The sequence below is a fragment of the Halictus rubicundus genome, chromosome 10, assembly GCF_050948215.1.
Source record: "Halictus rubicundus isolate RS-2024b chromosome 10, iyHalRubi1_principal, whole genome shotgun sequence".
NCBI classification, from domain to species: Eukaryota; Metazoa; Arthropoda; class Insecta; order Hymenoptera; family Halictidae; genus Halictus; species Halictus rubicundus.
Window position 1 is genome coordinate 440,561 of NC_135158.1, and position 27,438 is coordinate 467,998.

Consider the following 27,438-nt stretch of genomic DNA (forward strand, 5'->3'; position numbering starts at 1 on the left):
AATTAACTTATTTTCGAGAACTAGTACATCCATTTCTTGCTGTTAGTATTGATTGGTAATATAATAATAACACTAATTAAATAAAACGATCAAAATCGCAAAAGTGAGCAACATTACACGGTAAAACATCGATAAATATAGTCCCAACAGAAGGTAAGATTTAACTGGAAGAATCGACAAGTCGGAGTTAGCAGCAAGAAGAATGCATCGCGATCGCAACATTAACGTCGAATCGAATTTCGCGAACACGCGTGTCGTTTCGTCTCCTACGCGATTTTTGCCGGGCTCCTGACGCGGTAGGCGGCAATACGTTATATAGGCGGGTATCACGCAAGACGTTTCGAGTTTCAACCGATCCTGACAGTTTTTTCGAGCACGCGAATATCCGCGGTTTCCTCGAGCCACTGCACCCTGCCGCATGCTTGTATAACGGATTATCGGTCGCTTCAATTGCATAAGCGCAAGGACAATGCGTCGCTTCTTCCCACTGGAATGGTCAACGTTGTCCATTGACTCCGTTCATCCTCATTGCACTGTTCAGCTCAAATTAACATCAACTATTCTTTTTTTCTTTTTTCGTTACAGAAATATTAGGTGCTCGAATGAGTTTGAGCTATTTACTAATAGATGTCGGGACTAATAGTAGTTGTGTGTAATTTGAGATGGTGTAACATGTATACGATAGTACTATAAAAAAGCTTTAAATAAGTTAATTATAACTAGACTGCGGATCTTTATGCAAAATAAAAATTGTTTGCCTTTACTGCAAGACGTAGGAACCGAATAGAAATTAATATAATAATAATATAATTATAATAATATAATAATGATATCATTGTAATGGGAAGTGACTTTCATCGTTCGTTACAAAAATTAATATTATCGGAATTACATACAATCATATTTGGTATCATTTTCATTAGAAAAATGCCAAGAATACTGTTACGAGCCAGGACTGCGAGCAACGCGAGAGGCCGGGAGGGGTTGTTACCCCTGGAATATGGTTTCGATTGTTAGTTAATATTGATATCTTTGTTGATTTGAATTTAAGATTGGTTAGCCTTGTAACTTATATATATCTTAATTGATACAATCCGAGCGGTAAGATTGTATCGTGTGGGAACGTTCAATTATTAGATTAGTATATTAGGCAATAATTAAGGGTTGTAGATTACGCGAGTTAACAAACAAGACAAATATATTTTGAATTGGAATAGTTACAAGTGTACTTGTTTGTGTCGCGAATGAATGTGATAAGTATGCAATTGCAGAAATTGTTACCTATGCTGCACGGTGTTGACGCACTGGCAATGCGGGGTCGGAGAGCGATTGTTGAAAGCCAAATAGAATATACACGAACTACCGGAATCTATAAGGTTACGTTTGATTCGAAAGGGACTTTTACCCGATCTCACTAGAACTGACACTTACGCGTGTAACGCGACGTGACTGCACGATTACTATACCGCGACCGAATCACTTCTGAACCGTTTCTCAACTAACCGAAGAGGATGAAAATGGATGGGTTTATATACCCTAAAAATCAGAGGGAAGTGTGTCTGTTTTATTCTACGGTCGCATACTCGTATTTGTCGTTTCTAGTGAGTTTAAGGTTTGCAGCTGGATCTTTTGTTTAAAGGGGTAAAACGAAGGGTTAGCCAGGATGTTTCCAATCAAAGACTATCTTGACAAAACGTTCCAGAAGGGAATGTTTTGATGATTTCCATATTAAGAAATCGTACGGTGCTGTTACTGAATCATGCTTCGTGCCAGCTGCGTCCAGCCGGAGTACAATCATTAAACAAGGGGCCTGTTGGGACGCTTTTCGTTCTCAGAAAAGAGATTAGAACTTCTAATCGAAATGAACGTGGAGAAACGTCTTCATACGTAACAATACGTTGGTGAAATCCCCATAAAAAAATAATAAAAAATGAAGAAGTTATTTTTATTGCATTAGTAGTGGTCTCCTGGTCTCACACCGGTATACGCAACCCCTATTATGTTTACACTCTTTGGCGACCGAGGCCTCTTGAGCTTCGCGGCCTCTCGTGGGGTATATAACCCGCGCTAGCGGGGATAGTTCTGGGACAATTATACTCTAGATATTTGGCACATTTATCGAGTAGAGATTGTATTAACAAGATTTGTATATCCGTAGATTTTGGTTTGACAGTTCTAAAGTTTGTCTGTATCTATTAGGTCGGACCCTACAAACTCGCCCTTTTTGTAGGTCGAAATAAAAACAATATATTTTCCAAACCATTATTTTGATTCAATTAAAATATGAGCCGTTAGCTGTAATGATCTTTCCCCAACGAGACTCCTATTGAAATATCCCATATTTATAAAAATTATTGGTCTTCGTTTGAATAAATTTTTGATATTTTGACGAACATACACACGATCTACAAGCGGTTAAATGTGGCGCAAATCGTGGTTTTTCACGATTTTTACACAGATTCTTACATTTTTCGATGCGTGTCGTTTTTTCTGCGTTAACCGATTTCGATGAAATTTTCAGGATGCATACAACTAACACAAATCTATAATACGTATATATTAAATTTTTATTACTTAAAGTAAAATAGTATTGAAAAATTACTTTTCTATTTTCTCATGTAATTCTTACTAATTGTAATTGTTGGAATATCTTTTTTGCAACATTACTTAGTAAACCAATGCTTCCAACTGCTAAAAAAAAAGTCAGGTCGTTTGTTCCGATTTTAAAACAGTTATACTGTTTAGACACCTCTGTTAGCCACTGTAGCTGGGGAAAATACTGAAAAGTCTAAATCAGGGCTGGGCATGTTTGCCCCAATTGGGGCGAAACCGTCCCCCACCATAGCACCCACTGTCTCCTTCCAGTCAGCGTCGTTACCATGGGGAGAGGGCGTGCTTCGTCTGTTGCGAGACACCAACTAACGCAACGAAGGTGTATGCTGCATGAAAGAGAGGTAGGTGGAGAAAGCAAGCGTTTGAGGGGCCCCAACCGTGCCCAGCACTGGTCTAAATCATCGGGAAAGTATTGTAACCATACTGGCAGCGGCGGACCGTTAATTTTGGGGTCCTGGGCTAACACTGTTTGGGAGCCTACCCAATTATCTGAAATTGACTCTAAAACCAAAAATTTTTGTATAATTTATTTTTTCTTAAGTTCTTAATTTAGATTGTTTTTATTTTTTGCACCACGTAAGTAGGGAGCCCTTTGACTGAACGGGGTCCTGGGCTGCAGTTCATAAAGCCCATGCGTAGATCCACCACTGTTCAGGGGGAGAGTAAACCAGAGGGAGTAGAGCAAGAAACGAAAGAACGAAAAAAAAGCAAGCAGGTGAGATGGGGGGCCACTGTTTAGAAATGCACGTGACACGAGGTGTCGGTTTAAAGATTCGGGATGTGTCCGAGGCGTTCACGGTGTGAATGCACGAGCAGCGACGTCGCGTATGTGACGCATTAACACGACCCCCCGCCCCATTTCGTGTATTCGCGCGCGGTATATTTTGCTTCTGAAACGGTGGAACTATGCCGATAAAACGAGATCCTTGCGAACCGATCCGGACAAGAAATCCTCGATAGATTGTGTCACATTAAGAAAGGAATGGTGACACGGTAAATTACGTTCTAGATACGTAAGGCTTTAGAAGGAGTACTGGAGGTTACCGAGAGATCCTAGCGTGATCATCTAGGCTCAGGTGCATCGGTTATTGGTATTGCATCTGAGCTATTTTCATGTGCTTGTGTACGACACTAAGCAATTCTACTGTACTCAGTAGATTATTCCTTGCTCGACCAATACGGATAACAAATACCATGAGGATAAGTGACATTGCTTTACGCACAGCTATGAAGTACGAATAGTAATAAATTTCTATTCTTGTATATTATTTGAAGGCAGCTTTCAGCAACTGCCGAACAAAGAGTAATTGTTGTTAACTCTAGTACTCCCAAGCCTCGAGCCGTCATGCGGAATCCCAAGAGGGCTCCTCGAATCGATACTCTTCTTTACTCATTTCTCCTAAAAAACATTGTTTTTTAAAAAAGATTTTGTAATATTTAACTGTCTGATACTTTATGAACATTTTACATTGCATTTAGATGTATATTTATAAAATAGAAAGTAGATATTGTATAACTCTCTTCCCTCAGAATAAACAATTACTTCTGACTGCATTGAATGCTTGACTGTAATTGAAAATGCTGCATCGTTCCTTGCTAATCAGTTCCGTGATCCAATTCTTAGTTCTGGGATTATTTGTTATTCTTTAGATATGAAAGAAGCGTTGTGGTCCGCTTCGCGTCATTGCCGCTTTTTTTCTCATAGCAACGGGACTTCGGAATATTAAACTTAAATACACAAACGACAATAAATAATCAGAGATTTGAGACTTTCACGGCCCGGCGTCATACAGTTTTGTCTGTTGAGGCTTTCGGGTGTAAGCCGTGTCCTAAAGGAAGAATTTTCCCATATTAGATACTAGAAGATACTAATAGTATCAGTGTGTTTTCTGAACCCCTGATGAAGCTAGCTGCAATGCTTGCGAAACGTTGGGAAAATTCTTCCTTTAGGACACGGCTTACACCCGAAAGCCTCAACAGACAAAACTGTATGACAATAAATAATTTTTTGAGAATTTTTCCCCCAAGGAAAATAGTCCTAATTTAAAGTTTTCCAGCCTAGTGCTAGGGTTAAAGGTAATTCCCTTGACAACCCCTCTTAATTCGATTTCGGTTTCCCATGAAATTTAATCGTTGTACTGCTCTACAGCAGGTTTGTATTATGATGATTTTACATGTCACCGTAACAGTACTCTTGGTCTGTAATGTAAATAAGAAGCTACCGTTTTCAGTGATAAAAACGAGAAGAAAAACAGATAATTGTAACTTCGTGTATTTGTTGGTTGAAGCTATAACCACATTCTGAAAGTTGCAATTATAACAAACAAGTTGGTCCACGCAATTATTTCAGGCTACAACTTCGTTACAAGTACAGTTACAGAAAAACATCAAAGAGAAAAAGATGGTTTGAAGGTGGTTTAAGAGATGGTTTTATTACATGTGCAATAAACAATTGCATTAATTTAAAAAATGGGAATGCACTGTTTTTACATAGATAGAGTCCTCTCGTTATTCTACGTAAAAAAGTATTGAGGGAGAATGGCAAAACAATGATTAGTTATCGAGATATTTAAAAAAAATGTCTTTATGGAATGCTCAAACGCTTCTCCATTACATTTGAATTTCTTCACCTAACAGGAGCTTTAATTTCTCACCGTTCTGTAACTTTTTCTTTCTGTTCTTTTTCCTATGTATAAGTAGTTGTATTGTACGTTTCAATTTAATTTGCCAAAGAATGTCTTAATAATTATTATACGTTTATTCGAAAAAAAGAGGGAATGTTGAGTCCTCTTGTGGTATGTAGACTCAGTGATTCGAACAAATGAAAATACTATATAAATAATATTTATATGATAATGTACCTTGAAATAGTGACTTCGAGACGTCAGCTTGACCTCCAGGGAAAACCCTTCTGACAAAAATCCCCATTTCACCTCGAGGACTATCCCTGCCTCCTACGACACTGAAACCGAGGCTGGGTTTTCCATAACCCTTTTCGAATTTGGCGATGTGCCTCGTTAGGTAATGCTGCGATTCCGTTGTCGATTCGAGACCATTCTCTGCACTCTTTCGCTCCTTGGTCAAACAAGAAAGGGGTAGAAAATCAGGCCTCTTCATTAATTGAACGTTCTCCTCGGTGGTCTTGCTGCTGGACTTTTCCGACTGTACACCCTGTCGCGTTTGACCGTCGATCAACGACAGGTTGGAAAGGTTCTTCGCGTTTTCCAGGTACTCGTATTCCCCAGGCAATGTTGGCGGACTAACGTACACCTGCGGCACCGTCTCCTCGTAGGCGGTAATTAAACGTATCTTGTTACCCGTAAAGGATTTCAAGAAATCCTGAACCTCCTCCAAGCTCTCCAGTGTTCTAAGCTCCTTGCCCTCGACCTCGACGATTTCGTCACCAAGTCTCAGTCTACCGTCCCTATAAAGGTCACATTTTATCTTCGTTAGTTTCATCTTGTATTAATTTATTGCATGATTGTTCAAATTCGTGCGCGATTTCAGAGACCTCCAAACCTTCTTTTGAAAAAAACCCGCGCAGTTTCTAGAAAAGAGGACCACACGGTTTACAGGGTGTAAACCGTTGGAAGACAATTAATTGTAGAAAACAGTGGTGATCGTAGTCAGTGACTGGCATAATTCACCCATTTTAAATCAGAGTAACTTTTTTATAAATACACTAAACGACTTCCGCTTCTCTATAGCTTTTCTATAGAATTTGCCAGATGACGAGTAATGACAAGTTTGAAAATTGCATATAGTCAGAATCGCGACAAGAATAGTACACGTTGCTTTTTACAACTTCTTTATTTAGGCCTGCAACGAAAATTTTAAAAATGCATTTTGTAGATTCATATTAGTTACGTGTATACATGCTGAAAATTTCGTCGATGTTAGTTAATTGATTTAGGAATTATTAAAATGGTAAAATCGTGAAAAACTGTAATTTTCCAAATTTTTAGTCGTTTGTAACTCATAGCAACATTAGCCAAGTTTGATGAAATGTTCAGTATTTATGCAACTTATATGAATCTACAAAACATATTTCCTATATTTACGTTGCGAGCCCAGATCAAAAAGTTGTAAAAATCAACTTTCACAATTTTTTCGTGTTTCCGACCATATGCAGTTTTTCTAAAATTTGTATTACACATTATGTACTACACTAATCTTTTACAGAAAAACTGAAATCGTTTCGTACGATTAAATTGTATGTGATCAATTACGTGTGTTACTGTAATCGATTAACAAATCTGTTATTTTAAAATGTAACCGTTTGTGTTGTTGTTTCAAACCAGGCACGCACTTCTGAAATCATCTGATAATATAATAAACTTTTAGAATTTCGTCAAATTTAAAAAATTGGGTGAATTTATAATGTAATTTTCATATTGTTAAATATTTAAATATGCAATCTAATTAACTACACGAAAAAAATGATACACCTCAAAAATACAAGATCAACGACACAATAGAAATAAATTTAACAAAAGAACATATTTATATGTAAATTATACAATATATTAAATAATAAGTCCAATATTTCTAAGCAGTTGGACGCGTTATTATCAAGTATGTTTAGAATTAAAACTGTATTATTTCGCGTTTTAATATTTGGTCTAATTGGTGGATAAGATATAGCGAAGCCATAAAATTATCACTTCAGAGCACCGACATTATTTAATGAGGCGTGATCTACTCAGACTTTATGCTTCGTCCAAACCCGAATGCTGTATTTCATTTTAAGAATACTGCCTTCTAAGGTCTGTAAATTATATTTGCAGTATTATATTTTTTAATGAATACGTTTACAATTTGTCAAGTGTGTAATACAATACGGTAATTATTAGTAATTAAATTCACGTATCAATGTACCCAAGTTTTATTTCACGAGTTTCGAATGTTACCCACAAAAAGCATTCTTCGTTGATATTGTACTTGCAATGTGTTTACATAAGTAATCAATTTATATATACATATACATATATATAATATGTGTCTACTGGTTTCGGAGACGTACACACAATGACTCCACAGTACACATTCGAACATTGTTTAAAAGAGAATAATTATTATAAAAGTGAAAACGAAGATTTGTATCAATTATATACATTCTGAAAATTTGATTAAAATCGGTCAACATAGGAATGAAGTTCATACTCTTAAATTAAGAGTATTGCATTTTTTAAAGTGTCTTCACGTTTCCGATTATGTCTAACCAGAGCCAAATTTATTTTCAAAATATTTGATCTTCTCTGTAGCGACAAGTGTCGATCACATACGTACATATAAAAATTTGTACATGTACATAATTTACGATTAGATTTGCAAGCGGTATGTTTTAAATTTTTATTATAGGCTCGGATGAAACAGTGAAAAATCATGGGGTTCGTCATGATCAAAAAATAATTTGTTATCGAGTAAAATAATCGTTCCAAGTTATCTGGTTGAATTTTAAAGAAATTATACCTTTTTAAAGGGTACGCGAATACTTTTGTTCGCCACTGAATAAAAATGAATGCTTCCTACCTGTGCGCTATTCCGTCGCTTTCAAGCTGCACAACGATATACCGAAGTTCCCCCATCCGTTGTTGTGCCAGCCGAATTCCCAAACTTTCTTTCGGATCTCTCTTATGTAGCTGCACCAGTCGGCACCGTCGTACCCTCTTCGACGGTTGAATGATGTCGCTGAGGAACCTGGATTTATCTTGCTGCAGTCTCATACGATGCGGTGAAATATCAAGGGATTTCGGCGGGGAGCTCTGCAAACTATTTAATCCGTTTCTATAGGCGGGGAACTGCGAATTCATCGCGGCATCGTCGTACGATTGATGAATGCTGGGTAGCAGTCTGCCAGAGTTGCTCTGATGCCACCTGAATCCGTCGATGCCATCGGCCAAGTCGGAATTCCCCTCTCTAACAGCATCGGCCTCAGAATTCTCCTTCGTCCTGGCCTCGTGGTTGTTTTCCTGGTCTTGGCACTCGCTCGGCGTGGAACTTCTTATGGGTTTCTCCAACTCGGAGTCGACCACGCTGCTGGTATCCGAGCTATCTGTGCACTTCAAGCTCTGCCCCTCGTTCTCCGAAGCGGCAGCGGATTCTCCTCTAGGCCCGTCGCTGTCGTACCCTGATTCGTTCGAGCTAACATAGTGAGAGGACAACCTCTGCTCGCCGCTTGGCACTGAATTTCTTCTATGATTTCGAAGGATGGGTACCATATCCAGGTCCACGTTCAACGAGGACGTATCGGAAAACCTGGATTCATTGATCTTCCCTACAAAGTCCACCCTCTCCTGGGCGGGATCAGGGTGATGGATATTCCCTCGAAGCGACATCGGACTGCTGTCGTACGAGCTGTAGCAACCCATGTCTTCCTGTTGGAAGTGGTCATCGATCCTCTCCAACTGGCTTGGATTCAGACTGAACCTATCTTGCTCGCACCTGCTCGAGTTTTTGCGGAATTCAGCGTACGAGTTAAACCCATCTTTCGGAGCCGAGGACTCTTGAGACTTGATCGGATTTCCCCTAGCGAAATTTCCGGTTCTAGAACGCCGTCTGCCCAACGTCGTCGTACCGGTGTACGTGTCCTCTATTTTCAAGGCAGGGAAATGCTCTTCCGAGGCAGTCTTAAATAATCGTTCGTCCTTCGATGCGAACGTGCTGTGACGTTCCTCGGGCAGGACGGAAAGTTTCGATCGTAGGAAAGCGTACGGGAAGCTGGACTTTTTCGTTTCTTTGAAGTCGCAGCTGTTGCTTTTCCTCATCGGCGATTCGTTTCTCGAGTGTTCGAAGTCGCACGAACTGAAGCTCGTCACCGACGGGCTTCCAAGGGGATAGAGAGGCGTACCGGCATCGCTAATATGGTCGTCGTACGCGTCGACATTCTGACGCGCTAAATTGTCGCAAGAGACAGTCTTGTCCTTGCGACTGGAGATCTGGAGATCGATCCCTTCCGAGGGATCGTCGCCTTTCACGTAGGTCGGACTGGTATTCAGTTGACTCGTGCTACAGCTCCTGAACAGATTTTCCTTCTCGCATGTTTTCAGTCTGTCGTCGATATTTTGCGAACGCCTGTTACCTTTCGCCGAATTCAGCATCCCCGTGGAACCCATACGGATGAAAAAGGATTTGAAGGGTGACGGTGATCTATGGAACGTTCCCGGTATTCTCTTTTCTTGTTTCGAGTCTAGCTTGAAATCTGGCAGTGATTGGTCCACTTTCGAAATTAAATGATGGCTGTTGTTGTTGTTGTTGTTGTTGTTGTTGTTGTTGTTGTTGTTGTTGTTGTTGTTGCTCCCGCTTTCGAATCTTTCCGATATAGAGGAAATCGTTTCGCGGGAACCAGCCCGCCGGAATGAATCTATCTTTTTGCTCATCCTGCGACCCCAAACTCCAAAACTCGAGCCTGAGAACAGTCGACGAAGATGCCAAGCTTTAATACAATACAAGTATAGTAACGACTGCAGAGACAATATAGAAACATCCGAATGCGTCATAGAAATACAGATCTCCGTTTATAAGAACTGCATTTATAGGAATTAAATTTTATTCCATGTATTTGAAAGAAAGGACCTATTTTCTATTCAAATTAAGTGCTTTTCTGTGCCATGAGAACGGCAGAAGCTTATTCAAGTATCTAATATAAAAATGGATAAAGAACGTAAGGGAAGAAAATACTTTGAATAAAATATTCTCTGTTTTTCCATTCAAACAAAGTGCTTTTCTTTGCCAAGAGAGCGGCAGCAACTTATTCAAGTATCTAGTAGAAAAATGGATCGGTAACGTAGGGAAAGAAAAATTCTCTAAGTCCTTCGGAAATACTGTAATCCCGATCTAACAGTAAACCGATCGAAAGAAGGGGGCTCGAAACATTTCCCGGAATCCAGTCGAGTTCGCGATGCTGGACCTTCAGCTGTGCGCGCGTTCCAATAAAGGGGCACAAGAAGAGACGGTGGATGAGATACCGGGCCATTTCGTAGTACGAAAAACCACCCGGCGGCATCCTCGTCCGCGGTCGACATATGGTCGCCCCCAGGAACGGCGACAAGGAACTCGAGAAACAGACTCAAGCTGGTTCCGCGTATTTTGGGACTACTTTTTCGAGGTGTCACCCCGGTTAACGGGGCCGAGACCGAGGCCATTCGCTCGTATACGATGGCAAGCGATTGTCAGGCTGCTCAGGTATCGGGAACACGTGTTTTGCGATAATCCACGCGGGAGTATGTAACGACAGACCAGAGACCATCAGATAGCGATAGTGCCTCGTTAACGTCGCAGATAATTTCAATTCACGCGGACGGACATGACCGCGTGATCGTTTATGCGCTACATGTCACCGAAACTATGTTGCAACTGGCAGAGGCGGTTTATCTCGGAGAATCAGGTCGAATCTCGTTGGAAGTTCTAACACCCGGAACAACCCAGCACTAAAAGTGATTTATTTGCATCGCCTTTGAAAAATAAGACGACAGCATTCATCGAGACGTTGCACGGTTATTTTTACAAAATACGTCTGAACAAATAAGCGCACTTGGCAAGTGGAGACATTCTTATAATCTAAAAAATTGTAAAATAAAGAATCTGAAATTCGAAATTTGAATACGTTCTCAAGAACATTTCGGCAGACTCATTTATGCATTTATTGTAATAAAATGTTCAACAATATGTCCGTCTCCATCTTCAAACTTAATCTGATTGAAATTCGGAGAAGAAAATTCCTTGACGCCTCCATTGCTTCGAGTATTTTCTACCTAACTTAGATGAGTGTTTATCATTAGTACCTACCTTGGTAATAAATTGTTTACTAATTAGTCTTAGACCTGACGGAACAGCTCGTGTTTTCGTTTTGCTATTGTTACGTAATAGCGATTTTCAACTTATACTTGATACCTCTCAGGAAAATCCAAGTTTTAATGTTAAAAATTTACTGGTTCAAAAGTTACACGTGTGATTTTCAGCGTTTTCAAAAGGTAAGGGAGCCGGGCCTTGTTGGCACGTAGTGACAGTCACGCGTTGCTTCTAGGATTGAAGTTTGGACTCTCGACATGTTTTCTCGTTAAAATCTACAGGATTACATAAAAAGAGATAAATTTTCTGGTTCCACGGGGTGAAGTTTTAACCCATAATGCATAATGACTGATCTGCCTAACGTAATGAACATGAATTTTTCTACGGGATTATAATGTCTAATTTTCCTGTCGTTGAAGTAATCGAACTCGGTCGCTGAGAAGCGTGAAGGACGTTATATCGATTATTCATCTTCACTCAAACATGTCGGATATTGATATTAGCCGCACCGTTGTCTAGAAGCGTTCCTATCGTGATGTAAATTGAAAGATAAAAGGGAACAATGGGAAGACGATAAGTAATTCCTCAAATCAATCTCGAGGGACGAAACGGGAAAATTCATTACAAGTCGAATGTACCGTGACAAGTGCAATGCCTTACGTTCTCATTAAGGTAACGAGTAGCATCCGTGAATCGGCGTGCACAATCGACGCGCGCGTGTATTTGCATGTGTGTCTATCGGCGCTATGTCCGGCCAGGCCTCAATGACGCGTCAGCATCATTGCTTTATCGTTGATTAATTAGTTCCTTGATTAATCAGCTACGAAAGGGCATTGAATGGGGTAATAATTACCTCGCGTGGCCTGCTGAAAATGACTGCTGTCATCCTTGGCCGAGCCGGATAGACACACTCGATGCGAATTGCGGAAATTGATGTCCGTATCAAAAACCGATTAACAAGGGTTTTTATTGTTCTGTATGATACGAGTGTGGCAGAAACTTGCCAACGACAATAATTAGACCGATAAATGTCAGATGATTTTAAGATCTCTGTTATATTATTTGTAACTTAGTAAAATCCTTAAGAGGAAAAATAAATGTCTATTCAGTTTCTATTATCTGCAGCGTAATATTTTTATTTTGCATAAAGATCCGAAGTCTAGCAAGGATGTAAAAATTTCGTTTGTTCTACACTTATTGATTTAATCTAGTGGTTGTGAAAAACTCAATGGAAAGAAGTATTTTAAGATATGTTAATTCATATTTTTATACAATATATGTGAACTTGTAAATTGAGGGCTCCTTAGATCTACTAACCGCTAGCCATTGCTTAGCAGATTGCCACGCGCCAGGCGCACTTTATCCGTTGTTTTAACTGGGATTTCAATAACTTGGAAAAATATACAATCACTGTCCTTGTTTTTAAACTTAGATTGCCTATAGAATTATCCCTTCGGTCAACTTAAATTATATTATAAATAGACTGCGGATGTTTATGCAAATTGCCATTTTTGTAGACGTATTTTGAGATAGTGGAGTCAATTAAAATTTTATTCTCAGTGGTAGTAGCCTTTGTAGATCTGAAATAAATAAAAATCGTACCAAATTCTGTCGAATGTTATATTCTAACATTTTTTTTAACATTTTCAGAAGCCATAAATTCATAAAGATCCGCAGTCTAGTTATAAACGTGCACTCTAATTTTGTGTTTAAAATTATTAATAAGTAATAAACAGGTAGAATAGATCAAGTCACGAGCAATTGAAGTTGGTCTTCCTTTGAATGACAAGGCTTTTGCAATAATGTAATTCACGTTTAAAAGAAAGTATTTTGAATTACAGAGAAGTAAATTGATAAATCGGGTAAGTGTAAATATATTCCTTTATAAAGAAACGTTCACAATAATTGGCGTAATTTGATCAAATTGAAAAAGTGAATCTATAAAATGGAAATGAAAACGAACTTTTTCGGGAGAAATGCATTACAGCGTAACGTTGTTGCAGCCAGATGTGTACATTCATAGGGTATACAAATGCGCTATACATCTGAATCAAAAAATACGTGTTCCCCATTACAAGTCCTGCAGGTAATGATGGCGCCTTAACGATTTAATTAATTAATCAGATCACGCGTATCGTAACGCATCGTGATGATGACAACACGAATAGTCCGTTAAGTCTATGCGAACTTAATAGGAATTTCGACAAGAAAGAAATTTCGAAAGTATTCTTATAGCTTTCTGGCAAATTGCTGTAAATGTAAACGATGGCTATAAATTGTTTCTAATACACCAAATAAAAAATTATACCACTATATAAAAATACTGTAATCAATGATACAATTACCTTCAAAATTTGCAAATATATCCTAATTCAAAATTTTATTAAAATTTTAAAAAATCTTTTTTTATTTATTCAAACTTTTTTTTATTGTAAATGGGTGAATACTTTAAATCGCATTTACCTTTCATACTATATACAACGATTTTAAAATGTTCATTTTATATGTCATGTGCAGGATGGAAAATGAGAAGGAGGGCGGATAAGGCAAGGGACAGAGAGAGAGAGAGAGAGAAAGGAAGAAAACAGTAATAACAAATTGTGAAGGGACTCACACGTGCCAGTTTCCATAAAAATACATTACAATTTAATAACAAAAACTGCAAAAGAAATTGTTATTTTTCAATATATTATTTAAACAAAATGTTGTACAAAAGCCTTTTTTTATATTGTTGGATTCGTAATTTAAAAACACGCAATTTGACAAAAAAATTTTGTCTACACCTTCTAATTCTCAAGATATTTAAAAAAGTGTACTTTTGACCCCCATCTTTAAGGGCTGTTTTCGTTCCTTTTACATGGATGGTTGCCAATAAAAAAATACATGTAAAATATTTTTTCGTGAACATGAAAATAAAAAAATATAAATTTTAATAAAACAAAAATAAAAAATATAAATAAGATAAATAAAGATTAAAAAAAATTATTTTCATAAAAATCGGTATGTTCCCTTGTAAATTTTCTAACTTGTGAACTATTTCGTTCTACAGTGTGTACAGAAACTTTTCTGACTGACTGTATACTCAATGCAATAACAATCAACTATGATGTCCTTATTAATTTCCAGTTAATTTATTCGTAACAAGTTATCGACTCACCTCGTGAATGTCGATCAAGAACGAAAACCCGAATTACGCGTGTATCGAATTGGCTTGCATACTGCCGGGAAAATTGCTCGCATTTACATCCGGCGCGGCATCAGAAATTCACCGTTCAACGGAGGGGGGGGGAGGAACAAAATCTGCCAATTCAATCGCACAGATCCATCCTCCACCCTCTCGCTTCCAGTCATTTAACTTTTTTTAAACTACGACGTCCCGGTGTATAAACCCGGCTACACGAAATCAGAGAAAAAGCTTTACATCGCGACGCTACGTTGCTCGTAACTGGCAGAGAACTGTGGATACGAACCGAGAACGCGCTATAATCCGTAATTTAATTCTGGAAGAAGGTACCGTGTGACACAGACAGAACCATGGCCTATTAAACCAAAGCTGCGACAGCGCAATTTTACGCTTGCGCCTTTGATTATTTTCGAATTACCTGTGAACATTAAATACCCCGGATGACGCGCGCGCGAATTATAGTAATTTTAGGCTTGGTTCATACTACGCGGGTAGAAAAATTGTAAATGTTGATTACCATGGATATGTGTCTTGCGAGACCGCTTTGTAAATGTAAAGTGCGTAACTATTTTTTTTTCAAAATTTTAAATATCGAGTTTACTCAAAATTAGCAAAATAAGAAAAAGAAGCAAATAATATGAATTATGTGTTGTTGCCTCCCTGAAAACGTATGGATTAAAGTGACCATTCAATGAAACTGAGAATAAAATATATTTTGATCGACTTCTTAGATACAACTAATATAAATTATTTTATATTATTTATTTCTATGTATATATATTAGGGGGGCCCATAAGTAATCAATTATTTTGAAATCTACAACAAACTTTGTAGTAAATTCATGTCTTTATTTCTTAATTTATTATGTAATCTCCATCATTATCAAGGACAGTTTGCTATCTTTCCTGCAAATTTTCAATCCCCCTCTTATAGAAAGCCAGGGTTCGTGAAGCAAAATATGACTCAAGGTGCCTCCTTACATCTTCTATAGAAGTGAATGTTTTATTTCTTAAATAATGCTCCGGAGATCTGAAAAGATGATAGTTGGAGAGAGCAATATCCGGTGAGTACAGAGGGTGCGGTAAAACTTCCCATTGCAGTTCTTTGATTTTTTCCTGAGTGAGTTTCGCTGTATGGGGCCGGGCATTGTCAATTTGCAGTATTACACCTTTTCTGTGGACTAAAGATGCCCTCTTTTTCAATAGTTCTGAATACAGCCGTTGTAATTGCTGACAATACAACTCAGCAGTAACTGTTTCTCCAGGTTTCAACGACTCAAAGTGAATTATGCCACGACAGTCCCGCCAAATGCACAGTAACACCTTTCTAAGTGATAAACTAGGTTTAGGGGTTGATATTGCGGTTTGATTTGCAGAAAGCCATTGCTTGGGACGCTTTAGGTTATCATAAAGAATCCATTTTTCATCTCCGATAACGATTCTGCTAAGAAATGGATCTCTACGAAATCTGGATAGCAATGAAGTGCAAATTGATCGACGAATATTCTCGTTGGTCTCAGATAATTTATGCAGTACCCATATTCTTTGCGTATATGCCTTTCTCATTTCGTGTAGGTGCCTTCGTATAGTTGACCATGTGGACCCAAGGCTTCTTGATAATTCTTGTATACTTAATTTTGTATCAGCTTCCACTAGAGATTTTAGGGTGTCATTATCAAATTCAACTGGTCGTTCACTTCGAGGACTGTCAGAGAGATCGTAATCACCAGCAGCAAACCTCCTGAACCAACGTTGACGGTTGTTGACCTTCAATACAACTCCATAAACATCGCAAATTTTCTTTGTTGTTACCGTTGCATTAAATCCCGCATGAAAATGAAAAAGTATGCAATGACGAATATGATCCTCGGAAGGTACGGACGCCGCCATTTTATTATAGGGTTGTAAAAAAAAATTATACTTTTCAGAGTATTTTGAACACAGCCTGCTTTACCGAAAACTGTAAAAGAATACGTTTTCCCTCTTCAACGATCGGTACAGAACTAAAGGCAAAACAAATTCTTTGCAAATAATTGATTACATATGGGTACCCCTATGGGTTCCCACTTTACAAAAGTTTTACTTGCGGATCTTTATGCAGAATAAAAACATTCTGTATCGATTGTGGGAAGCAAGAATAAAATAAAGACTGATTTCATCCGTTAATAATTTTAATACACTGAAAACAACATACCCATATTCTCAAATTTTTCTAATCTTTCGTTTCATATTTCAACCAGACAATTTCTTTATAAATGCATAAAAATCCGCAGTCTAATCATAACACTCTGTGCAACTTTTAGTGACGAAATGTGGTGCATGTGTAAACATTTCTTACGAGCACGATAAAAATGTGTTTGAAAGATGTATAGTAATATAGTCTCATTCCTGCTTGTTTAGAGGCCTAACAAAGCAAATGACTGGAGCGCAATTAGTAAACGCATGCGAAATTTGAATATTAGCGAACGCTTTTCGGTGGCGGAATGAAGGCTACAATACTGAACGCCGGGAGTAACAGTACTTCGTAATCCGTTGCTGTGAAGCAAAGGACATGGAGACCATCAGAGCATGGAGGTCTGTTTGAGGGCACTTACAATTAGATTCGCCACAACAGAAAAACGGTGTCCACCGTGCGCAGTGGTAAAAAAAGAAAAGAAGACGTGACATCGTCTCGGTGCTATCACCTCATTTGCCTCTATGAATAATTGGCCATCAACCTCTCGTATCTTTTGACAACTTAATTAGCTTTGGCTGTTGAGTAACGGACGAAATAAATAGTATTTGAGAAAGATGATGATGTTTCACCAACTTTGAGATCTCTAGCGCTAATATATCAGAATGAAGACGTGTAGCTTCTGAACGAGTAACATACAAACAATTAATATATCCATTATTGATTGGCGTTTACATTTATTCTTAGAAAAAGATTATACAAGTATTTTCTTCAAATTTAAATACGAGTAACATGTTTTTCTGTTTCAGAGCGATTTTTCAGTGAAAAAAATCAATTTCTTGTATATCCAATAATGATAAAATAATATTGAGTCCAACAACCTTCGAAGAAAAAGCTGCAGGATTATCATTCCCAAAAATTTCGCAAAATCCAAGTAACTTTTTGCAAAGTATTTTTGTAGATTGGTCCACAAAAATCAAAATAAAGTATAAATTGATATTCCTCTTTTCCAAAATTTGTATAAACATCAATTGAATTTCAATTTGGAAGCATTAATATTTGACAATTGAAACTACAACAAAGTATGAAATAAATCAGAAAAAATGGGTGTATATGTCACTAACAATAGAGTTAAATACACATTCGAAATGTCGAAACACGAAGTAAAGGCGTGTGTATGGTAAAACACAACTCGGCTGGGTTGGCAAAGTGTTAATTCAGCTTGACGTGCGCTGCAGTCAAATGGTTAAACGGTTAAACGGTTGACCCTCGAGCTTTCACGTTTCTCCGCGAGCAACCGAGCGTCTTCGAGCGCATTTGAATGTGAAAATCGTGGCGTTCATACGATTCGTTCGCCTCTCTTTTCTTCCCTTGATCGAGTTAGCTCGTCCCGCAGCGTGAGCCCAGTCACATGTCTCGTTCTGGTTCGAACGTGCGTTACATGCGCAAACCACCGATTTTGTAAATAAGACGGTTTTGTTGCCGACCGAAGCATAGATTCTACCGTAACGACCGAAAGGGTACTCTCAGTTAACTGTACTCTTTTCAAGTCCGTTACCGCGGTTCGTGATTAATGCGTTTACGTTGAGTAGTTACGTTGAGTACAATAATTAACAGAATAGGACTGCCGCGTACAGAAATCTCGATTAAGCAGGCTGCAAACGTGACAAAACTGCGCGTAGAGATCTTATCGTCAACTGACTTAATACTTACCGGCTATTTCTAATAACTAATAACCTTTTCGAAATAAAAGATCAACAGTTAAAAGTTTTTCGATAAATTGTTCGGAAGCGAAATCAATTTCTAGTTATAATTTTTAGTAAATTCTAATAACAACTTCTCCTGAAATTATTATTTAACCTCTTCCGGGACGAATTTTCTAAAATAGAAAGAGGAAATACAGTGTTTACTCTATATACAGTAAGGAGCAAAACTGATTACACACTATTTGAAACAACATAACTTTTTTCAAATTAGATCGAATGACTTGAATGTTATTGAGAAGTTAGAAGGATTAGTTTATTATACGAGGTGTAAAAAATTTTTGAAAAAAATTTGAATTGGTCGGAATCGCAAAAGAAATAGTAAAAGTTGGTTTTTTCAGCTTTTTTACCTGGGCCTGTATTGAAAATTTAAAGAATGTGTTTGATTCGCTCGAATAAATTATACCCATGCTGAAAATTGCACCGATATTGGTTACTTCGTTTACGAGTTATGAAAACGAGTTATCGTTATGATAACTCGTAAACGATGTAACCAATATCCATGAAATTTTCAGCATGAATATAATTTATTCGAGTCAATAGAATAGGATCCGTGTACATAGTAATAGAGAAGTGTTTGAAACAAAAATTGCATTGGACAACAGTGGCCGTAGTAATGCATTAAGCTTTTGTTGCTAACTGGAGTCGCTTTAGAGATATGAACGTCACCTTTGTGTTTTTTTAAAGATAGAATGCCATGTTTTGGTACTTTTGATAGCGGCTGTAGAGACGAATCAAATTAGGTGCGACATAAAACCAGGTGTTCAAAGCGATCGCCATAGATCGCCATAGATCGCCATAGATTACCATAGATTTACACAAGCAATATACATGTAACAATTAGATGGAGACCATAAAAAAGTTAAAATTATCATGAATTGCATTAGTTATTAGTCTGTGAAAGTTTAAAGGAAGTATTTCACGTGTGTGTCGACCTGTTATATTTTCAAAATTCCTTTGAACAATCTAAGTACCATTCATCAATTTCTATACTACATTTTCAAGCTTAAAATTATAGTAATTAGTCACTGACAAAGCAGACCACTTCCCGCAGATAACACGCACGATATCTCATAAACGGTTCAACAAATCAACTTTGCATTGTTAGAGCATGCGTAATATTGTATATATATGTATAAGGTCTATTTATATTCTTTAAGTATCGTCTGTTTTGACACAAATGTAAATGTGGGAAATAACATAACGTCTAAGAAACCTCGTCGTTGGTTGAATTTTAAAAAGATATTCTCATTTCAGGGTGTCTTCATTAAAGGGAATTAGATATCTTATTTTCTCCCATTTGGTATTATTTCACCAGCTGATTAACACCTAGCCGTATTATTTTCTTCGCAGCTATAATAATTAGAACTTCTTTGGTTATAATAATTTTGTGGTAGAAAAAGAGAATCTATACTTACTGTATGTCTATAGTTACTTTACTGCTTTAATATTGATAGTAGAAGAATTCAATTTTATTTGGATTTAAAAGAAAAATTCATATTTACTGAATGAAATATTATTTAGTATTTTCTGTTTGAAATCTTTGAGTCGTTATTATACAGAAAAGGATTAAGTCCATCTCTAACAAATTCTTTCGCCTGTGGTTTAAGCCATCTGGTAACAGTTGAAGAGCTGCAGTAATTTTGCTGCGTAATTATTAACCACCCACCCTACAGCGCTAATCCCACACCCAGAGATTATCACCTTTCCCTTGATTTCACACAGTGACTTGCACTGCATGGTTTCGAAAATAACGAAGAATTTAAATGCAGCGCTATCAAATCATTCAAATCGCAGATGCAAGAATTCTTTAGGAATGAACTTCGATGACAATTATATGGGAATATAAAGCATGCATAATATACTGAATTTACCTGGCTTTGATATATCTTTTATCCTTCTTAATTTTATTTTTATTTCAAAACGGACTTTACTTAAAAAGTGTGTATATGTAGTGTTCCTGATTTCTCAACATTTCATTTCTCGAGAAATGAGAAATAAGACTATATTTCTCAAATTTTCTCGAGAAATCTCGAGAATTTTTAATAAATTAAAAGAAATATTGGGAAACTTATAATATTTGGAATATGGTTAATAATCTTTATCGAAAGGGCAAAAAACTTTAACTCAGTGTTTATTCCTGTTCAATATGTACATAACTTTAAAAACAAGGAAAAAATAGACGCTAAATATAACCGATAAATAAATTTATTTAAAACCAAACTTTTATAAAGTGAAACATTACGCTTTTGTTTTGAAATGACTTCTTAAGAAGAATAATGCGTCTAATGTAGAATCAGACAATCTACTCTACTTCTTTTTTTTTTCTGTAACAAAATCTATAGCCGTAGAAAAATTTCTTTCATTTTGTGTGGATGTTGGCTTTATCGTATACAGAACATCCAAAAGTTGCAGAAGATTGGGTGTCCTTTTGGGTGTGCATTACCTCACATCGACATGCATTCGCAACAATTATTATAAATTTTCACATTGCAAACATGCATACGTAGGCATTGATATGCTGCCTGTAGATATGCTTATACGTACGCGATTGAAAATATGTTATAAAATAAACGAGATTCATAAGAATTTTCCTGGATTTAAATTTCTCGAGAAGGAACACTACGTGTGTAGTTGTTAATTTCTATGTTTTCAAAGTCTAAGAATATATTAATATTTATGATTTTTAGAGCAGTCGATATACTAATAAAATGACGATATTTTTTCACTGTTTGATTATCACTTTGAGCAAAATTATAGTTTCTGTTTTCTCTAGTTTAAGAGCTAATCACACGGATACAAATAAAAAATTTTATCAAGTTTACATATTCATATTACTTTGACGACAGTTATTGTGCATGTCTCCAAAAAGAATAGATTTTCTTGTTAAAGAATTACTGCAGTCTCGATGATAACAATGTATCAAAATTCATGAATGAAAATTAAATTTAGAAAAATAAGTTTGTACAATTTTATAAAAATATGTTTGATTGCTCATTAAGAAAATATTCTCAAAATTGATCTACAAAATGGACAGAGGAATGGGAATATTCAACAAAGCGAATGATACTTTTCTTTTAATCTCAATTGTCACAATATGTATAATATGTAACAATTTTTTAAAAGTCATGTAATTTAAAGTCGTGAAAAATTAAAAAAGTACATTTTATGCACTTTAATTTCTCTTTAAAAGAAGACAAATCAAATTAGAAGAAGAAATTACTGAGAAGTTTATTTTATTTATTTTTATCTTATTGAGACATTACTAATTTATTTGCAAAGACACGAGCATACACACAAACGAATGAAAAATATTTTTATTTTGAGTGTAGATTTATTTACAGTTAATGAAACGGTAGTTTTGTAGGTGGAATGTATTATTTTCAATCTGCAATAATTTCCAATTCATATTATTAAGTCGCTAATTGACCGTACAGGTTATTTTGTATTTGTACTTATTAATTCTTCTTTTTTATTAATATTAACCCTTGAGTGGTATCATATACATTCAGACTAGGAAGTATCAAAAGAAGCTTTCTAAAATTCCGCAAAAATTTATAAAGATATTTTTAGGCATGTCATTTCATACTAAAAAGTCCAAATGTTTGTTTAAGGAGGAACTGGAGTTTATGGTTGTTGCGGATCACGCGGGCCAAGCGACGGCACGTGAGTGGGTATAGGCCACGGGAAAGAGAGGAGACGAGGTTGCCAAAACCATAACAACTTACTCGTTACCATCGAGGCTTCTCGTCACCTCTCCCCTCACCGTTCTGACTTTTCGGACACAACGGATTCCCGAAAAGTCAGTTGATGTTCAAAGTCCAGCTTTGCTTGAGCGGTTAAACGGTGCTCCTTACTATCGAAAAAGACTTTAGCGCTTCTCTAGCCTTCTCTTTTTATTTTCTCGTGTAATTCTAGTCTCTCGTTTTTTATTTCTATTAGTATTAAGTGGTGTCGGGTTCCGTATTTGTTAAGTTAGAATTCTTAAGTTTTAATGAAGTGGACATAGACACTACTGGTCATCACTGCTCTAAATATACTGGTGCCGTTAATTTTCTACTCCCATCCACGACCATACTATTCCTCAAGAATGGTAAAAAAGAAAGAAGTGTTCCATCTTTCGTTACACTGTGCTAGAAAGAATAATCCTGCGAACATGAGAAGTAAACCATTTAGTAATGACACCACCCGACGAAAAGAATGAATTAGGCGCGACATCTCAGCAAATCGGACATACCTCGGAGCGGCTATTAATTTTTTCGTCTTGGGAACAAATAAATTCGTAGGTGGCAAGCTTTTAGTAGTATACATACAAATATCCAGTCCGATTCGTATTTTTACGATTTTCTGAATTTTCTTCTCTTTTCGTTTTCCTTAATCGAATCATAATTTTAAATGCTTTTTATATTCAAAGCACACAGCACATCGAATGAAATGTGTAAGACATTATCATCGTCGTCATCATCATCATCATCATCATCATCATCATCATCATCATCATCATCATCATCATCATCATCATCATCATCATGATTGATAATCTATTTTATACTTTGCAAGCGGAAAGAGATTTATCGATGTGAATGATTTTATAAATACGGTAATGAAAAACTGATTAACATTTTCTTCGCACGCGAGACAAAACGCGGTGCTGATGACATGATCGTACAATGTTACGGATGAGCAGTTCCTACGGAATTAATTAATGATGACGTGACTCCGGATTCCTTTCATTCTTAGTTTTTAATGCTTATAATGAGATTGCCCTTTGGAACCAGGCTCAAGTGAACCTTTCTGTACAAGAGTTACCTTCTCATCGCTAGAATTTCTATAGCTTTATTCGGTTCAACTCTAACAATACCAAATGAAAAAAGATGAACATGTATTTAGGTTTCAGAAAAAAGATGTTTTAGAAAAAAAGGAACACTGCTTTTAAATCTAGAATGTGTATAAGTATGAAATAAAAATAATGTTTTACGCTAGAAGCTATACATTTAGATAATTTTGTGTTTGTGCTCGTAGTAAATCTTTCGAGAACAAACAGATTTTGTCTCCGTTGTTTTTGAAAATATGGAGAAACTTTATCAACCGAAGTTTTCCAGTGTAAAGGGGACTACACTATGGCAGTAAAGGTCTTCGTTTTTGTTGGTGAAAGAGTTCGGAGATTTCTAGGTCACCTCACTGTTTATTGACTTTGTCAAAAAATGTTTGAAATGAAATTTATTGTATCCGAGGGGGCTCATTAGAAAAGCACAATTCGATTATTCAAGGCCTTATATTTTCTCAGACATCGAGATGATTTCGAATTTTTCAAATGGCACCGTATATTTTTGTGTTACTATGTTACAGTCTTTAAATAGACGAATTTAACGACCTATAACAAAGTACCTTCAATTGACCTTGAACTTCAACACGAAGAAAATGTGTGTTTTTATTTTAAAAAAAGGAAGGTGACCTTGAAATCTACGAAACTCTTTCAAAATAACTTGTCACTGGCGTATTGTACTCTTCTTTATACTGAAAATCTTCGGTCGATGAAGTGCAGATATGTACTGGACCACCCTGTATAATATAGTACCAAGTTTCATTAGAGAGTGTTTTGCACGTTAGTGCACAAATTCATTGCCCATTCAGCAACAGAAAAAAATTATGGCTGTCGTTCAAAGCAGGGCCACGCTCATGGTATCTGTGCAAAGGTCCCGCATTCCGTGCAAGCTGCGGTTATGCCATAATAATTTATAAATTGCGTAATCGTTACATCACGATACACCGGCAAGGAACACCTTCAACCATTCCTGTATGCACCGCAAGTGTTCCGTTTTTTCGACACGTGGAACACCATGCGAGATAAGTCAAAGATAATACGGTTGGTGCCTGCGAGATGCCTTCTGAGACGAAGTTCTGGCCGAGGTGAATTGCTGATCGTAAGTCGGTTTCATGAAATCACGGAACGTTACACCTCCAGGAAAAAACGAATACCGCCTAACTGTACCTGTTTCGAAGAAACTTCCTAGAGACCGGCGATTACATCGTGACAATTGAAATTGTGGACCGTGCTTAATAAGTTTGAACAACTTTTAATACTAAAGAAGTGGACGTAAAAGAGTTGAGAAGTAGACGTTAAATGAACTGAGGAATTCTACGACGTTTATTGGTCTTCTTAGTTATAGAGATTTGATTTTCTTGGGAACAATAAATTACACTACTATCCTTTGTGCATTTGGCAATCAACCTCTGGTATCGTGTATCTGATAAAAAAATTATGACATTTGCCTTATTAATTTTCTTTATTATTCTTTAGACAGTAATATTATTGTCATTGGATTCGTTTCCGGTCTTTCAGACATGATAATGTCGTACCTATAACTAACTAAAAACAGCAGAATTTCGCGTGTGAAAATAATTGATTGTTCGTACTTGAAACAAGCTGAAGATGCAACCGAACTTGTGTTCAATCAAGGACGATTATCTCCGTTCCTGAATCTCGAGTGTTCGGCAACGAGAGAGGTAGAGAGACGAGTCCTGTTCGAAGCGACAGTTTTGCCCGCGAATTAATCGATCACCGACTGGTTAATTGGCAGCGATAGATTCGATCGCAAATTACCTCGGTGTTTTTCGGGCTCGTGTTCGACGATGAAGGCAGGAACAGCGGTGACCATTTGGTAATCGGCCTCGGCGACGTCTTGCTCCTGTTCAGGCTTGGCGGCGAGCAACGCTTGCATCGCGCTCGCGTCGCCGCAGCTTCTCCTGGTGTATTTCGTCCTCGAAACCCTTAGCAGGGCAGCCGGGCTGATGCTTTGACAGTTGTCCCGCGACGTCGACGTCCCCGGCGGCTCGTCCAGGGTCGACGGGCTCGACAACGAGAGAGCAACGTCGTCGGCGCTATGGCGCCTCGATTTCGATAGCCGTTTAAACATTGCTCCGCCTGCAATCAAATCAATTTACAAAATACAGTCTTTTCTCGCTATACAGAACTATCAATAGTTACTAGACCAAGTCCCAGAACTATCCCCACTGCCGCGGGGTATACAAATAAATATCATGGGAATTATATCATATATGGTATCATTTTCATTAGCAAAATACCACGAATATGTTGGTGAAAGTCCCATAAAAAATAATGAAAAATAAAGAAGTTTTATTATTGGATTAGTAGTGGTCTCACACCGATGCACCCGACCCGTATTGTGTTCAGACTGCTCGGCGATCGAGGCCACCCGAGCTTCGTTGTCCTTTTCTACGTTCGGCAGTGTATCAAAGAATAGTATCTTCTAGCCGATATGTGTCCCTGGGTAGACCACTGTTATGGACAAATATCGGGAAAACACTGTATAAGCAACAGGCTTATCTTACCGAATAAAAGTACAGTAGTCTCAAACGTTATGCTTCTTCATCGACTTATTTTTGCATGTGGAATCTGACCGCTTGTACCACAACTTTCAGTACATCCTATACACCCTTGCTAGATTGTTCTTTTTACTAGCTAGATTGATTAGAATTTTCTATTTATCTTTCGATTTTATTTTGCCATTACTGTTTCGCATCGAATTTATCGCGCTTTGTAAACGTTGCGTGACAGATTCGTTAGCATTCTATCGGATTTCATCGTTGCAACTTCCCTGGGTCGGTGATTTATGTCGAGTTCATCGTTGTCCCCTTCGAACCGCAAAAAGCCAAGAGGTATCGGCTGCGTGAACCGTCCAGGAGGATTGAACGGTAAACCGTACTTGGAAACTTGTGGATCGAAGCGCAGATTGGGCTGCTACGTGGTAACGAATACGGGAGGGGAAGGGGGGGCATCTGCGTTCGGCGTTTTTCTGGCCGACGTGGTTTTTAGAACCGAGCTAAATTTCAAGGCGCATCTCTCGAGCACCTTTTTTTCCCCTGATACACATTCCGTACCGCAGAATTTGACCCGCAATCGAAGCACGACGAACGCGAGACCGTTAGTGGAATCGGAATGGGACAAAAATCGAACTGTATTTAGGACCTTCTGTTAAGGTTCCCGAGGGCTAATTGTGTTCCCGTTCCTCGGTCATAATAAGTCGAAGCACGAACTTCCGTTTCTTTTCATTTGCCTTATTAGAAAATTGATATTCTCCTGCATGGTATACACGGTGATTTTTATAAAGCGACCGATTGGGTTTTCTCCGAAATGGAAAATGTTCTGTTCGAAGAGGGACATCTACTGATGTATATGTTGGCGTTCTAGATGGATGGGCCTAGGTGATGTCAATGTTAACTTAATTTTTTTTAAATGCTATTTGTTGCCCTATAGTCTTGGGTCTTGTGTTAAGAGTTCGTTAACCACGGCACAAGGTCATCCAAGGTCATGCTAGGTCACACGGACCAAAAACCTTCAACTAGTATACTTAAGGAAAATAACGTGGTCATTAATGCGTTATTACAACACATGCTCAAAATTATTGCTCTCTGCTTGTCTGCAAAGATTGATCCGTAGTGTGGTAATAGTGATGTGGCATGTTCATGTTGCATGTTTATATGGATAATGCACGTTTAATGTTTTTGCAGTTTCTACAGCATGTCTTTCACAAATCGATTCAAGAAGAATTGGTATCGAAGTATCTTAAACTTTGATATATGTATATCGATACGAAACTTAGAAAGAATGGAAAGGAATAGAAAAGAATGGTATCAAATGGAATAGAATGGTATCGATAGTATTGACACGGTATCAGTCCCATCACTACGGTATGCCACGACTCAAACGAGCATTTACTTCTATTCATTTACATTTCCCTCGTAACCGAATTTTGTTTTGATAGAAAAATTAAGAATACATTCTAGGTAATTAATAGTTTGGCTAAACGAAATTCCACTGTAATAACTAAATGTATATTTTATAATTTTCAAGTTTGATTTGGTCAATGTTCGTTCGCCTGAAACTCGATCACG

At 37.4% G+C, this 27,438-nt stretch overlaps 2 protein-coding genes across 2 annotated transcripts in view; one reads left to right on the forward strand and one right to left on the reverse strand.

The window, feature by feature from the left end:
• The window catches only part of LOC143358230 (uncharacterized), a 357,298-nt gene that overhangs the window by 248,852 nt on the left and 81,008 nt on the right, over window positions 1-27,438 (forward strand). The window lies entirely within an intron of this gene.
• Window positions 1-27,438, reverse strand: part of LOC143358217 (uncharacterized) — a 241,892-nt gene that overhangs the window by 4,858 nt on the left and 209,596 nt on the right. Inside the window, exons 3-5 of the mRNA XM_076795183.1 lie at window positions 25,127-25,447; window positions 8,146-10,021; window positions 5,475-6,037 (exon numbers count right to left, since the gene is read on the reverse strand). Coding sequence (XP_076651298.1) covers window positions 5,475-6,037; window positions 8,146-10,021; window positions 25,127-25,439 — 2,752 coding nt within the window. The 5' untranslated portion in view covers window positions 25,440-25,447. The remainder of the gene's footprint in view (window positions 1-5,474; window positions 6,038-8,145; window positions 10,022-25,126; window positions 25,448-27,438) is intronic.